The sequence below is a fragment of the Hydra vulgaris genome, chromosome 13, assembly GCF_038396675.1.
Source record: "Hydra vulgaris chromosome 13, alternate assembly HydraT2T_AEP".
In the NCBI taxonomy this organism is placed as follows: domain Eukaryota; kingdom Metazoa; phylum Cnidaria; class Hydrozoa; order Anthoathecata; family Hydridae; genus Hydra; species Hydra vulgaris.
In genome coordinates this window covers 28,362,077-28,378,508 of record NC_088932.1, presented here as the reverse complement: position 1 = coordinate 28,378,508, position 16,432 = coordinate 28,362,077, and the positions used below count along the sequence as shown (strand labels likewise).

The 16,432-nt window shown below is 26.7% G+C and overlaps 1 protein-coding gene across 2 annotated transcripts in view; it reads left to right on the top strand.

Moving 5' to 3' along the window:
- Positions 1-178: 178 nt before the first annotated feature.
- The window catches only part of LOC101237030 (MATH and LRR domain-containing protein PFE0570w), a 31,464-nt gene continuing 15,210 nt past the window's right edge, over positions 179-16,432 (top strand). The window contains exons 1-5 of one of the 2 annotated variants that reach the window (XM_065816697.1): positions 179-2,019; positions 2,223-2,282; positions 2,366-2,421; positions 6,693-6,828; positions 7,785-8,155. In XM_065816697.1, the coding sequence (XP_065672769.1) occupies positions 247-2,019; positions 2,223-2,282; positions 2,366-2,421; positions 6,693-6,828; positions 7,785-8,155 (2,396 nt within the window). In that variant the 5' untranslated portion in view covers positions 179-246. The remainder of the gene's footprint in view (positions 2,020-2,222; positions 2,283-2,365; positions 2,422-6,692; positions 6,829-7,784; positions 8,156-16,432) is intronic. The other variant, XM_065816698.1, reaches the window with a different exon arrangement.

The following is a 16,432-nucleotide window of genomic DNA, read 5'->3' as shown; positions in this document are numbered from 1 at the left end:
AAAAATTATTTTCTAATAAAGATTTAAAAGTCAATAAAATGTTGTTAAAACTTTAAACTTTTATAGTTTTTCTAATTTAAATTGTAATTTTATTATAATTAAATAGTTTAGTATTTTTTCTAATTAAAATTGTCATTATAATATTATATCAAAAGATTAGTTTTTCATACTTTAGTGTTTTTATTGAGAAAAAAATAAGAATGCTTTATTCAATTTAAAATAAGAGCCATTGTTTTTTTAGTAGTTATGGGAACTAATATACCAAATAGTTATAGTAATAGGTTATGTCGTTACTTTGAACTAAATGGAGTTTGCAAGTATATGGAAAGTTGTAAATTTTATCATAATAATAAGGTTGTTAATTTTGAATCAAAAAGTAAAGATTTTGAGCAAATTGTTGCTGATAAAGATTTAAAAGAAACCCTTAAAGAGGATCAAGATCAGTGTCAAACAGATTTTAAAGAAAATCACCAAAAACAAACAGATTTTAAAGATAAAAATCACGAAGATTATCTAGACAATCAAGAAGAAAATTTAAAGTTTAAAGATGAAAATCACGAAGATCATCTAGATAATCAAGAAGAAAATTTAAAGTTTAAAGATGAAAATCATGAAGATCATCTTGACAATCAAAAAGAAAATTTAAAGACCAAAAAAGACTTTAAAGAAAAAAAACTTTACAAAGAGAAGCAAAAACAATTACCTAAAATAAAATGTCGATATTTTATATTAGGTAATTGTAAAAATGGAGAAATGTGCAGATTTGCTCACATGACTCATTCATCTGATTCTAAAAAAATTGAAGCTTTAAAATTTAAAAAGCATTCTGTTAATATAAAAAATGATCCTGGTTGTACTGAAAAGCATTCTGCTAAAATAAAAGATGATTCTGGCTCTACTAAAAAGTATTCTGCTAATAAAAAAAAAGTGTTTCCTAATAAAAAAGAAGATTCTGATAACACAAATAATGATTATAATAATATAAAAGAAGGCGAAAAGAAGAATATAAAAGAAGGAGTTGGTATTTTAAGTGATTATTCTGATGATACAGTTAAAGAATTTCAAAATATAAAAATGGAGACAAGTAAAATTGTAAAAAAACAAAGCGGAATAAAAAAGTTACAAAACTGTAAACATTTTATGTCGAAAAATGGATGTAAACATGGTAACAAATGTTTATTTAAACATTATCGTTCTACCAGTGATGCTGCTGATGAACCATCTACCAGTGATGCTGCTGATGAGCCATCTACCAGTGATGCTGCTGATGAGCCATCTACCAGTGATGCTGCTGATGTGCTGTCGAAACACTCTAATGAAATCAAACATTGTTCTACTAATGATGCTAATAAAACATTAAATCACGGTTATACTGAATATAAAAAAGACTGTGTAAATCCATCAATTAGGATGCAAGATAGGGATAAGATTGTTGATTTTGCAATTGATGATATGTTATTATTAAATGTTACAAGTGATGTTTCAAACGTTTGTAGTATAAATTCATCAAATAATAACATGTTGAGGTCTCTTATTGACAATGTTTTACAAGTATCAAATATTAATCCTTCAAATCCACAATATGATAATCATTCAAATCCACAAAATGATAATCCTTTAAATCCGCAAAATAAGTTTTTAAATCCACTAAATGATAATATTTCAAATTATGAAAGTTTAAAACCTTATGATAAAATGTTAAAAGGCAGCAAATTAAAAAAATGCAGGTTTTATTTTTCAAACTCTGGTTGTAGAAGAAAAGATCTATGTAAATTTCTTCACGTAGATTTTAAAGTAGGAAATTTTGAAACTTTAGAAACAAACCCAATAGAAGATAAACTTAAATATTCTGAAAATCAACCTGGTAATATAAAAAGTTTTGAAAACTTTATAGACCTTAAGAAATTACGAAGCACAGAGCTCCTACAACTAGAAAAACGTTTTAAGAATAGTTTAAAGTCAAAACTTGAGTCAACTGATATTTATATTGTAACAATTGAATCATCAGATCCTGATTGGGTAAGTAATTTCACTGTATCAATTGAGCATTTAGATCCTGATTGATCCTAAATTAAAATTCCAATTTTATTAGTAATTCTTTATTTTAACATTGAAGAAATATATGTTCTTCCTGTTCAATTTTATTGTTTGCTAATTCTTTTTAACATTAAAGAAATATGTGTTTGTCCTGTGTAATTTTATTGTTTACTAATTCTTTTTAGCCTTATATTGTTAAAGCATTTACTTTGAGTTTTAGTTTTCCAAAGGATTACCCACAAGAGGTAACTTCAATAATATTGTACAATTTACAATCATAAGATTAAAAAAAATTATAAAATATCAAGGGTTTTATTTTTTATTTTAGTTGTTTAAGGTTTGTCTTGAAAATAAAGGTGGAGTGTATCCAGATGGCTTCACAGAGTAAATACTATTTAATTTCATTAAATCCAATGTGTATGTATACATATATAATAGTATGTCATATTATATATATTAGAATGTGCCATACTGTTTAATTTTTTTTAATTGATTTTAAAAAAACCCAGTATTGGAAAACATGTATACAAATATTTTAAACTTTAAACCAAAAAATAAAGTAAATTAAATTTCTGTTAAACTACCAGTTAGTGTTTTTGAAAATTAAAAGTTTGTGGTTAATTTCTTATAATTGGATTTTACCCTAACCATAGATACTGTGTTGCATCCATGCATATTTTTTTAACACAAACATTTGTTTACACCCACACTCTTTAAATTCTATGTAATTTGAAAATGGTAAAAAGTTTTCAAATCACATAGATTTGAAATTTATCAAAATTATCGAATATTTTTTAACATAATATAAAAATAATTAGTTTCACTAATTATTTTTATATTATGTCAAAAAATATTCGTTTTATTCAAATATAAAAAACATTTTATACTTGAATAAAACAGCAAAAAGGTTTTCAAATTAAAAAGTTATTTTAAAATCATGGCAGAAATCTTCAAAAACAAGAAAAAAGATCAAAGTTTTCTGTATATATAGGTCCTTGTAAAGATATGCTTGTGTCAGAGTTACCAACAACAAGAGATCTTCTTAGATACATCTTGTTTTTTAAAAAAAGAAGCAATAATAAAAAAATAAATAATCCAATAAAATACTTAATCAACAATGTTCACTTTTAGTTAATTGATAAGTGGATCCATGCAAATGCTTTGTTTGTGTAACACATATAAAACATTATATCACTGCAATATTAGTAGATGATTGGAATGTAGTCTATCTGGTTGTGAGGGTAAAACGCTAAGCTTGACAAATTGATTTTCAAAAACTTTTTTCCACCCACCCTAAGTTAATGAAGTCCTCCACTAATTTCCAACTTTTAAATAAAAGTTGTATAATCTGCTAAAATTTATAGTAATGGATTTTAGAACTAAAGATATTATGAGTTGTATTCAAAAAAAATATATACAACATAAAATATATATATATATAAACAACGCTTTACTATTCATAATTTCTGGAGTTTGTGTGAGTGATGGTAAAAGAGGAAACTTGGTGAAAAAGTTAAATGGAGGTGAGTTGAATTACCAAAAATTTTATAAAGATTCGTCAAGAAAAAAAGTTTTTTTTTGAAAAGAAACATTAAAAATGGTTAAATCAAAAGTTTGAAACTGACTTTTTATCATTGGAATCTTCACAAACCACCCATAAATAAGAACGATCAAAAAAAGATTTTGATAATGTGAGTAAGAGAAGTCAGATAATTGCAGGAGAAACGTCGGATAATCACAGGAGAGCATACAAATTTTGAATCAATTGAAAAATCATTACTTATAGCCCAAAAAAATTATATTATCAAAAAGATTTTTCAATTTGTTAACACATGTCATCAAAAACCACAATAAAATGACAGCTGAAGAAGTTGCTGCAATAATAATTGACGTAGATAAATAATAATTGGCGTATCTGGCTATGAATGAATCTAACAAGCATCTAAAATAAATTATCCATCTTATTCAACAGTTGAAAAAACATTTAAGCTGTGTGGTCCACAGGATAATCACTACTAAGTCAGTGATTTAAGAGTCAAAGTTACAAGCACTTATGAAAAGACCAATTGAACATCATTTCATCAAAGAAACTGTCGTAGTTGTTTTAGACATCAAATTTATTGGATTTGCATCCAATAAATATTGAATTGGTTAATAGAAAATTTGTTATTTTTTATTTAAATTTTATTTTGCGCATAATTGATGGAAAAGTTTTAGCAATTATAACAAACACATCATAAATGCAATGCTGTTGTATTTGTGGAACTTCACCAACTGCAATGATGTGTTTGAAGAACTTTCTAAGTGGATTTAAAGCAAAAAAAGGTACACTTATCTATGGGATATCTCCATTACATGCTTGAATAAGATTTCTAGAGTGTCTTTTTCATATTTCATACTGATTCGAATTTAAAAAATGGAGAATATGCAAAAAATTCAAGATATCATATGACAACAAAAAGAAATTCATCCAGTAATTAATGTTCAAAAGAAAGCATCTCAGAGTTGATTTCCCTGCAGTTAGTGGAGCAGAAACATCTATAGTCGGAAATGTTTGCAGAAAAGCATTCTCTCACCCAAAAAAACCAAATATTAGAGATTGATGAGACAATTATTAAAATATTCAAAAATGTCTTAATTGCAATAAGTTGTCAGTAAATATTGAATCCAGAGTTATTTGAGCTATACTGCAAAACAGTATATTGTTGATATTTAGATTTGTATGATTCATATAAAATTCCCTCAACAGTTCACAAAGTTCTTGCACATGGAGCAGATGTAATGATAAACTCGCCAGTTTGCTTTGGAGTTGTAGCCGAGGAAGCATCTAAATAAAAAACAAATATTACAGATGACATAGTGAACTACAAGCTCATAAATATTCGAGACAAGCAAATTTGAAAGGCGCCTTCAACTGTGCAATGAGATTCTTCGATCTCATTGCACAGTATCATTTCTATCTCTTTGGAATCTAAACGAACAAAGAAAGTTGTGCTCAAGCTTCCAGAAGAAGTAAAGAGTTTTTTAATTTTAGAAGTGGACAATAAGGAATCAATAAAACTCTAAGAAAATTTTTTTTTAAAGTAAATTTTCCTTTATGTTTATAATGCCATTTCAAAAGATATTTTTAAATATTTACTTATCTTTTTTATAATTAAAACGAGCTTGTAACCTTTTATAGAAATACTAGTGTCCTCTTAAGTATTTATGGCCTGATACACAGTTTCCTAATTAGGTCTGTGAGGGTAATGGGTCTTTACAAGAAACCTGCTCCAATGAAATAACATAATTAATAATAAATAATATAATCAGTGGTTTGGCTAGTAGTTTAGAGTCCTCCCCTAAAAAAACCAGTCATTAGGGCCTAAGAAATCTTTAAAAACTTTTCTTTATTAAGTATTACTTAAAAAAAAAGAAATAAAAAATTTTATATAAAAACTATATAAAAGCTATATTAAAATTGGGCCAAAATAGCAGCGTTCAGGTGTTTAAACTAAATAAGTTTATGAATTGTTTGTTTAAATGATAAAAAGATAAAAAAATAAAATAAAAGGTATCATATTCTTCAAAATTTCGGCCATTTGACAACGAAAGGGAGAGAATTTTGAAAAAAACTTAAAATTTCTAAAAACATCAAAATACTAGGAGAATTTCGTTGTGCATCTCATGATTGAGTTATGTTATTAATGTGCTATGTTATTAATGTGCAATGTTATAAATGTGCCAAGTTATTAATGTGCCATGTTGTTAATGTGCTATGCTATTAATGTGTTATGCTATTAATGTGTTATGCTATTAATGTGTTATGCTATTAATCTGCTATGGTAATGATGTGCTATGTTATCAATGTGCTATGTTATTGATGTGCTATGGTAATTAGTCATAATAAGTTGCAAATGGTCTGCAATTTAAAAAAAAAACAAAGTTAATAAACTCTTCCAGCTACTCCAGAAGGTGCTGCAGTGGAGGAAAAAAAAAAGCCAGTACCTAGCAAAAACTTAAAAACTTTATTTTAACAATTAAAAGTCTTTTTTGCTATTTTTTTTTTGTGATATATATATATATATATGTATATATATGACCAGATTAAAAAATTGAAAATGTTTTGTATTAAGGGGCAGATTTGAAACCTTGCAAAACGATAGCGCACTAAACCACTGAGCTATTGAAGTTATGCATGTAAGAGAAAAACAAACTATTTTATAAATCTCTTATGTGCTCTTCATATGCGGAAAAAGTGCATATGCTAATATTTTTTGCTTTTAAAGCAATATTTTAAAATTAATTTAATAGTTTTCCTATCGTTAGCTAAAAAATATTGAAGTAAATAAAAGATAAGTATAGAAGTTATTGGTGTGAAATAGATAAGTATAGAAATGGTTTGGTGAAAACCTGTATTTTACAGGTCCAGACAGCTAAGATATATATATATAAGGAAAAAGTATAGAAAAGGTCGTTGTGAAATAGACATACAAAGACCCGTATTTTTACGGGTCTTTGTATGTCTTTTTTTTCTTTCTGTTTTTCATAAAATGGATAAAACCTAAAAATTTGTCAATATGGAAATATATTAAAATAGGTATATAATATCTATTCTTATTTATGGACATGTGAAATTTTTTAGCATTAAAACTTTGTTGAAAATTTAATTTTAGATTTATGAATGAACTTCTTCAAGAATGGTTAGAAAAGAGGAGCAAAGATCGTACAGTGACAGATCTTGCATTTCGTCCTTTTATACACTGGTTTGATAGAAACTTAGAAACACTGTTTACGTCATCTGCTACCAAGGTTTCACAATGAGCATTTTAAAAAAAAAAAAGCTTATGTTTACTTTTATTATAAAAACAATGGCAAAAAAAAAAAATTGATATTTTTGTTTTGTATAAAGGTACAGAGAGGTATAACATTTTTAAAAAATTGTGAGTTGCTTTACTGAATTGTTCAAAATTAAAAAAAAAATCTAATGTTGTAAAACCTTTATTTTTTGTTGTGTTACAGTAGATATATATTTTCACCATTATTGGCATCATCATCATCACCATCATCATTAATTTAATTTAATCATTTTAACTCTGTTAATTCCTTTTTTTTAGTCTTTGCATCTCACTTATCTGTATCTTTATGCTTTTAATTTAGTGAAATGATCTGATAATCTTGCTCTTGATGCTTTCTCTGTTCTACCAATCAAATAACATCCTAGGAAATGCTCTGAGTTTCAGTACATAAATTAAATACTGTTTATTAAAACTAACCATGTTTAAAGAGTTTTAAAACCATATATAAAACTAAATCTTTATAACTTTTTTTGAATCTTTTATATAGAAAAACTCTAATGGTAGCATCAACTTTAAAAAGCTTTCAAAACAACAACAAACATCAAAGTCCTGATTACTAAATCATTATGCAATCCATTATTTTGAGTGCTGTTAGAAAATAAACTAATTTTAATAATAAACTAGTATTGATTAAGACTAATAAATTTTTCAATTTTTTTGTGATTTTTCTTTTATAATAGAAAATAGTTTTAATATAAAATATTAAATAGTACAAATGTTTCTACAATCTTTTAAGTTCCTAATAGATCATACTTTCATTGTATATATTTCACCATTCATCATCATTTTTATATTTTTAGGTATTATATAATAAATATATATATTATTATATAATATATATAATAATATATTTTATATAATATATTATTACATATAAATATATAATAATATATATTTTTTTGTATGTAGGTAAAGCGGCAACAGGATGCTATTCGTGCAGGTCTGACATTTATTCCACATAATAAGATTCTTGGAAGCTCAAATATTTTCAAAAGTGTAAATTTATCTTCAGAAACACCAGAAAAAAGTGTTACTGATCATGACTTAATAAGTAATGAAGATATTACACAAAATGATTTCCAATATAATGACAATATGGAGAATCAGTTTCAAATAAATTATAGTGAGTCAAATTCTTCTCAAATAAAGAAAGGTGTTGAAGTTAAATTTCCTAAAATGTCAGTTATCAATATTGGAACACTAAAGCTAACAGATTTAGCTTTGACCATTTGCTGTGATAGATGTAAATTAAGAACAGACATCAAGTTAAAAGACCAAGTGTAAGTTTAAGATCAAGTTTAAATATTTAAGCTTCAAATATTAGTTATGAATAGTTATGGTATTAAGGATAATTATTCTTTATTATCAGTTTTTTTATTTTCAGTTTCTTTATTATCAGTTTCTTTATTAACAGTTTCTTTATTATCAGTTTTTTTAATATCAGTTTCTTTATTATCAGTTTCTTTATTATCAGTTTGCTTGTATAATTATCAAAAAAATATTCAGATTATCAAACAACCCAGGAAAAAAAAAATCTGATTATTTTTGTTATTTTTGCTATAATATTTTACTGTATATTATACTGTTTCATCAGCTTTTGATGATTTACTTTTGCTTTTTATTTGAAATTGCTCCTAATTATACATATACTAAGTATAATTATTAATTTAGATATACATAAAAAAAGCATGACATCATAACTTTTAATTGAAGAGAGAATTTAAATTGTTTTTTTATTTGCAAAATTTGAAAATTTTTGAGAGGTAAGGCGGCAATCGAAAAATAATTTTATCCCCCATCTGCACATGAGAAAATGATTCAATATTTGATTGACAAGTTTAGGGAGATAGACATTGTTCACAATCAGGAAAGATATGACCACTCTTATTTCATTGTTACAGAGGAAGCCATTCAAAATGTTAGAGAAATGGTTGAAGCGAGTGATGATTTGTCAATTCAAAAAGGCACCACCATAATGGGGATGAGCATCAGCAACTATTATTGTGTTATTTGAGAAGTAGTCTTTTGACCATTTAAACCAAGCACAGCATAAGAACGAAGTGAAGTTGGTTTTGACAAAAGAATTGAGTTGTCTCAAAAAAAAAAAGAATCGTTTTATCAAAATTTAAGGAAAATTTCAATTAGCTAAATAAGATTATTTGGTCAGACAAAGCCAAATTACGCTGAATGGTGTTATAAATTGTTACTGATGGGCCTGCTCTACAATACAAACAAATAACTATGCCCAGCTTAATGAATTTATTAATGGTGTGGTGTGGAATAACTTCTGGTGGTCTAACTGGCCCATATTTTTTCAGTAATTTGGTCACAGGCAATTTATATTTACAAATGCTTTTTTAAAAGAGTTTTTATGGTCTAAAGTTAAACAATGAGGTATGTACTTTGAACAAGATAGGCCATCAGCCCATTATTATTGTCAAGTAAAAAGCTGGCTTGGTTGAAAGTTCCCTTTTTGATAGATAAGCAGACAGGGTCCAGTTTAATGGCTTGCTCGTTTACCTGACATTTCTCCTCCAGACTTCTTTTTTAGGGACTATTTTTAAAATATTTTTTACAAGCAAGGGTGTGCAGTTGTAAAAAAAAAGTACCAACTCCGACTCCAATCGTTGAAATTTTCAGAACACGACTCCATCTCTGACTTTAGAAATTTTTTTCTTTGCAATATATGAAAAGTTCTTTGAAAGTTAAATATTTTGTACATGCACCTGCAATACCAAGAAGTTTTACTATCGGAGTCACAGTCGTGATTTTGTTTAGTGACTTTGACTCTGCTACAAATGTTGTGACTCACAACTTATGAAACACCTTGTTTTATATGTTATGAAACACCTTGTTTTAACAATTTGAGGTTGGCAATAAATTGCCAACCTCAAATTGTTAGAGGTTGGCATCAGGTCAGCAAAAAAATTTGACACGAAAGGGTTACCATAATGCATAGAAATAAGGTCGGCAATTTTTTGCCAACCTCAAACACTTTTAGGTTGGCAGTTAGCTCTGGATTGCTGAATGCTGCCCCTATTTTCAAGGGCTGATATATATATATATATGTATAAATTTATATGTTTATATATATATATATATATATATATATATATATATATATATTTAAATATCTTTGCTTCCAACAAGGCTGCGAGCAACCACTATTAGAGTTGGAAATTACTGGAAGAGAAAAGATGAAGTTTATAGAGCAAAATAACAGTTCACAGACAGCTTAAAGTATTGCAAGTTATATGAATCAGGAAAGCAAATAAAGAAAGCGAATTCCAAAGAACTGATGTTTGAGGAAAAAACTAAATGAATAAGACTCTTAGCAAACAGTTCAGCAAAGCTGAACTGTTTGCTAAGAGTCTTAACCATACACAAGAGGTGGAATTACAGAATTGTCCTTATTATTGATACTATTAATGATTCTCCAGAAGTCTCGAGAGCCTTCGATTGGAAATTGCAACAGTGCAGTGTGAGGAAAACCATGGAGAAGAGTGAGGCTTGACATGGAATCGCTGAGAGGGAATAAAAGATTCCATGCCAGCCTGAATCCATGGAGTTTTGTAGGAAGCACATTTGTCAGCAAGAAGATTTCTACCCAAAGACAAGGAAATTCACAGAAAGAGTCCAAGTCAACATAAAGGTAGTTGTAAGAGGTACAATAATAGGGGGATTCTTATGATGAAGAAGAATGAGATAATAGAGAGATTAAACCATGATCAGAACCACCTAAGGCTGAATGTAGAGAAACTGAGCACTGACTAGGATCAGAAACAAGACATAAGTCAAGAAGAGAAGGTAAATGATTTGGGTTGTCTGACAAGTTGGAAAGTTAACTACTTGAGTTAGAGATTGAGAAAGACAAAAGTTGTTGGCCTTAAAGCCTGCAGAATCACTGACACTAGTTTTCTGACAAATGGGTGAATTCTTACGAATATAAATGCTCAGGCCAAGCATGTGACTATTGGAGTCTTAACGAATTAAAGGAAGATAATCATCAACACTAAGATCACAAGATGAGACAGCCAAACTCAAATTAGTCTCACAAAGAGCAAGTAAAACTTGAACTTTGAAAAAGGTAAACTTTGCAAAAGGTAAGACTCAACAGAAGAAAAGTTACTCCAAAGACCACAAATATTTGTGAATGATAGGTTTAGAGATCTTGGTGATGGCGATGGTGTTTTGTGTTTTGTAGTTTTTGGTACTATAGTCATTTTTAAATTTGTTAAAGAATTTGACTCAAAGCATAGCTAGTACTCAGTACACTATATAATAGTCCAAGCAATTGTCGTATTACTATTATTAAACCTTAGGCACTGTGAGTACTCTGATATTTTACAGCTGTTGATGGAATAAGCCTCTCTGAGAGCTACCACAGAGTTTGGGAAACCTGACTACCAGCCAGCCTTAGAGCTACCAGCCAGCCATAAAACTGAGTTTTAGAGCTGTACCCTCTTTAGGAGATAATAAAATGAATTGCCTAGTCATAAAAAGAGAGACAGACATTTAGATAAATATATGTATATATATATATATATATATATATATATATATATATATATATATATATATATATATATATATATATTATATATATATATATAAAATTATATACTTACATATACTTAGATATGAATAGTTTGTGATATGTATATATATATATTTAAATAACTCTAAAACGTATTCTACAAAATAGAGTGCTCAATGTTCATAAAGAACAGAGGAATTATTAATTAGTAGAAAATCACTTAACAAATTTTTTTTTCATTTTACTCTGTGTTTCATCGATAAAGACTCATCAGAAATAAAGGATCAAATTAATAAAACTTTAATTTATACCAAAAATTAAATTGCAGGAAGTTGTAAATGTTGTAACTACTGTAAATTTTCACACATTTGTGGAATTTTGCTGACACTATTATAAAAATAATTCTTTAGAAATGATTACTTATGCTTTTTTAAAAATATATTTTTTAAAAAGAGGTAATGTAAATATTTTTTAAATATTATTTGAGCTCATTTATTATTTTAGTTCTATTTCGCTTTTTTGTATTCTTTTTTTCATGGTCAAATTTTAGTTCAAAATTTGACCCTGAAAAAAGAATTTTTATAATACGGATAATAAAACATTGTAGAAAAACCTTACTTTATTTTAATAAGGAAACTTGGAAAAAGAAAAACATTCATGGCTGTTTTGATTCAACAATTGGCAGTTATGACGAAGCAGAAGTTTGGGAATTTGTTGGACTATATATTTTAGATTTATTAAGTAAAACAATCAATATAAAAGATTTAGGCCTTTATCGCTACGATGATTTAATAGTAATGCGTAAAAAATCTGGTCCACAGCTCGATAAAATTAGAAAAGATATTATAAAAATTTTTTAAATATTGGCTTTCAAATCAAAACACAAATATAAAAATTGTGAATTTTCTTGATGTCACATTAAACCTCTCTGAAAATTCTTATAAGCCTTTCAAAAAACCAAACGATGAATTATTGTATATTAATATTAAATCAAATCATCCACCCCAAATTTTAAAACAAATCTCGATTTCAATTAATAACTGGCTAAACCAAAACTCCTCTAATGAAAATGTATTCAATTCCTCAAAACGAATATTTGAAGATGCCCTTAAAAAAAGTGGTTTTGAAAATGTTGAACTAAAGTTTGACCCTGAAAAAAAGAATACAAAAAAGGGAAATAGAACTAAAAATGTAATATAGCAAAAATGTATCCACTAACATAGGGAAAATTTTTTTAAAATATAGTTGATAAGCATTTTCTGCCCTCTAATAAATTGCACAAAATTTTTAATCAAAATAAAATTGCATAAAATTTTTAATCAAAATTTTTAAAAAAGCATAAGTAATCATTTCTAAAGAATTATTTTTATAATAGTGTCAGCAAAATTCCACAAATGTGTGAAAATTTACAGTAGTTAAGACATTTACGACTTCCTGTAATTTAATTTTTAGTATAAATTGAAATTTGATCATTCATTTCTGATGAGTCTTTATTGATGAAACACAGTGTAAAATGAAAAAAAAATTTGTTAAGTGATTTTCTACTAATTATATATATATATATATATATATATATATATATATATATATATATATATATATATATATATATATATATATATATATATATATATATATATATATATATATTATATATATATATATATATATATATATATATATATATATATATATATATACATATACATATACATATACATATATAATATTATTATCTATACTCTCTGCTCAAGACATCTGCCAACCTCTAAGAACAATATAGCTTGTTAACCCCTAGCCTTGAATGGCACCATTTATTCAAAGCCTTATAAAAAAAGCGTCAACAACATTTTTTCTTCCGGCTACTACAATAACTTGAAAGTACTTGCTAATCAAGTCAGTAAACTAATTACCAAAAGGAAACGAATCTATAACAAGCGATTCTTCTCTGGAAAAACAGATTTTTGCCAAGAAATCAGGACAAATCACTACTTCTATCTCTGAGACATTAGTAAATTGTTTAAGCAATCATTTTCAAAGTGTTTGAATTGATAAAAAACAACCTAACCTTTCTTTCTTCATCAACCAAGAAGCAAATCCTATTATTACCCCCATTTTTACACTTAAAAATATTCTCAACCAACTCAGCAAACTAAAGATAGGATCATCAGGAACAGATGATCTTTTTCCGCTTTTACTCAAACCAGCTTTGATATTGCCCCATCACTCTGTATACTATTTAACCTCATAAAAAATACTTACCTACCTGACTAATGGAAATCAGCAAACATAAAATCAATTCCTGAAATATCTAACTTACTCTCATCTAATGACTACCTTGCGTTTTTGATCACGTTATTACAAATTTTATTGTCTATCACACCAAGCACATACAAACAGTTTGGTTTTTTTTTTTTCACAATATTAAATAAAAGAATATATCATAAGAATATATCATAAGTATGCTGTATATCTTTACCAACAGGTTGTCTGCATCTTTTACAGATATTTATTTAAAGTCATGTTTGCCAAAAATTTTAGTTTAGTGTTTTACCTTATTGTGAAATTAATATTTTGTAAAAACAGGTCATACAAATAGTATTTCCAATTAGTTATTTACTTGCAAAATTTAGTCAGGTTAAGGAGTTAAGGAGTGGAATATTAGGCACATTCTGTTCAGTGAAAATATTAGATAATTACATAAGTTAACATTCTGTTAAGTTAAAGTATTAGGTATCATCTCTTATACAAACCTAATTAATATAGTGTGAATAAAATAAAGGATTTGCAAACTTCATTTGAAAAAAATTATTCAAAACATTATTGTTAGTGTCCGGACTCTCGATTCAATAAAAACTAGTTCGGAACGGAATGGAATAAAAATTTTATTCCGACTTACGGTAAAAATCTGTTTCGAGAAAAAAAATCTTTCTCGAAAGTCGGAAATTTATCGAATTTTTCAAGAATGTTGGTAATGTTTCGGCAATCATACTTAGTCAAAAAATTGTAAGTTTATCATTTTTTGTCAAATTTTTTTTACTTTAATCCACAACATTTTTGAAGTAGTTAGCTTATAGGATATAAAATCTAAGGCATAATTTAACAGTCCTAATTGTTAGTTTTTACTTCCACAGCTTTTTATAGAAATAAATAAAATATTTTATGATAAAACAAACTTTATTTATTGTAATAATTTATCAGTGGACCTAAAATTCAACTTTTTTATCACTTTTTTAATCTTTTATATCACTTGAAGGAACTCCGCATTTGAGCTTTGACCTTCTCTGGCTTTTGACTGGGTTTGGAACAAATCCTCTGGTCTAATGGACACTCTTCTTTTTTTCTGTTGTGAACCTTGTTCTGATGTTTTATTTCTCTTTAGAGATTTTGGGGTTGATGATGCTTCTGGTGGTTTGGGGCTATCCTCTTTCTCTTCGGCTTCCTCTTCCATCATTCCGTCAGCCTCTTCTCTCTCCTCATCATTCAACAGTTTGACCTTAATTTTTTTAACCACTAACTCGTAGTTGACCTTGATGAGGGTTAATTTCTTGGAGGTGCAAGGATCCAAGTTCTGCCTTTTTGAACTGATTATGTTTCCACTCTGTGAAAAGAGCCTTTCACTACTGCTTGAAGCTGCTGGGACACAAAGCCATTCTCTTGCCTGGTTCTGGAGGTTGAAGATTGCTGCATTTTTAATTTTTATCTGCACTTTTTACATACAGCAAGGGGGTAGTCTAATTTAGGAACAATTTCCTTGTCAAAGAAATTCCAGAAAGCATTATTTGATTTTGGAATTTTGATTTGAGTTCACTAATAATTTTTTAAACTTTATCACAAAAAATTCAACAAACAACAAAAAGTTTTTTTTATTCAATATTTTCTTCAAATTTTTGGCTTCTTGCCTTTATTAAAACAAAAGTAGACTGAAGAAAATTTTCTTCATCCTTTATATTCAATAAACTTAGAAATATTTTAATTTTAATAAAATTAAATTAAAATTAAAAATTATTAACTTACTAGAAATTATTATCAATATCAATATTTTTTTTTTTCTCGATAAAAGATCTTACAATCAAGGTCATTTACAAATAGTTAAAAACTAATCTTAAGTAAATACCATGAAATAGCATTAATAATACAAATAACAATGATAACAATAATGATGATAAATTATAAGAATAATAAGAAAATTATATGATAATATATCAATATCAACTTTAAAACAACAATTAAATATAATGCACAGACAGGAAAGTTACAAACAGTTATGTACTGACAAAACGTAACAGCCTACTTAAATAATTACTGCAAAAAAAAAGTAACAATGTTTTAATAAATATAATAATCTTGATATCAATAATCATATAAATAAAAGTAGTATAAATATTTCATTAAAAAATAACAATAAATAAACAAACAAAAAATTTTCAATAATACTCACAAATAAAAACGTGTCACCCACTTACACACTAACATTTAGTCACGAAAAATATAGAGTTTTCTCAATAAATGACAATAATAAAATAAAAAAGTAAATCATATCAAGCAAACACATATAGTCTTTCAAAAATAATAAAATTTAAAAAATATTATTTTTCCTTTCTTCATAAACGGAGCAATTTTTATATATTTTTAAAATTCTTTTTAATTGCTTTCCATTTTCAAATGTTTTTTTTCTTTTAACTTTGTTTTTTTGTCTTTTTCTTATCTAATTTTTTTCATTTTTTAATTTGTTTGATTTGGTTTTTAATTTTTTTTCTTTTCTTCATTCTCTTTATTTTTATTTCATTTATTTTTTTTATTTTATTCTTTTTTCTTTATCTTTCTTTTTTTTTTTTAATTTATTTATAAAATTCATTATAAAAAAACGTCCGCCATTCCGGAAGTCTCTGCACTGTCTGATTATACAAAATTAAATTAGAATTAATAATTGTCTAGAAATTAAACAAAGATTACATCAAATTTTAATTTTTACCACAAAAAAATTAAGAAGTGAATTCAACTAAAGTTATTAATTAAA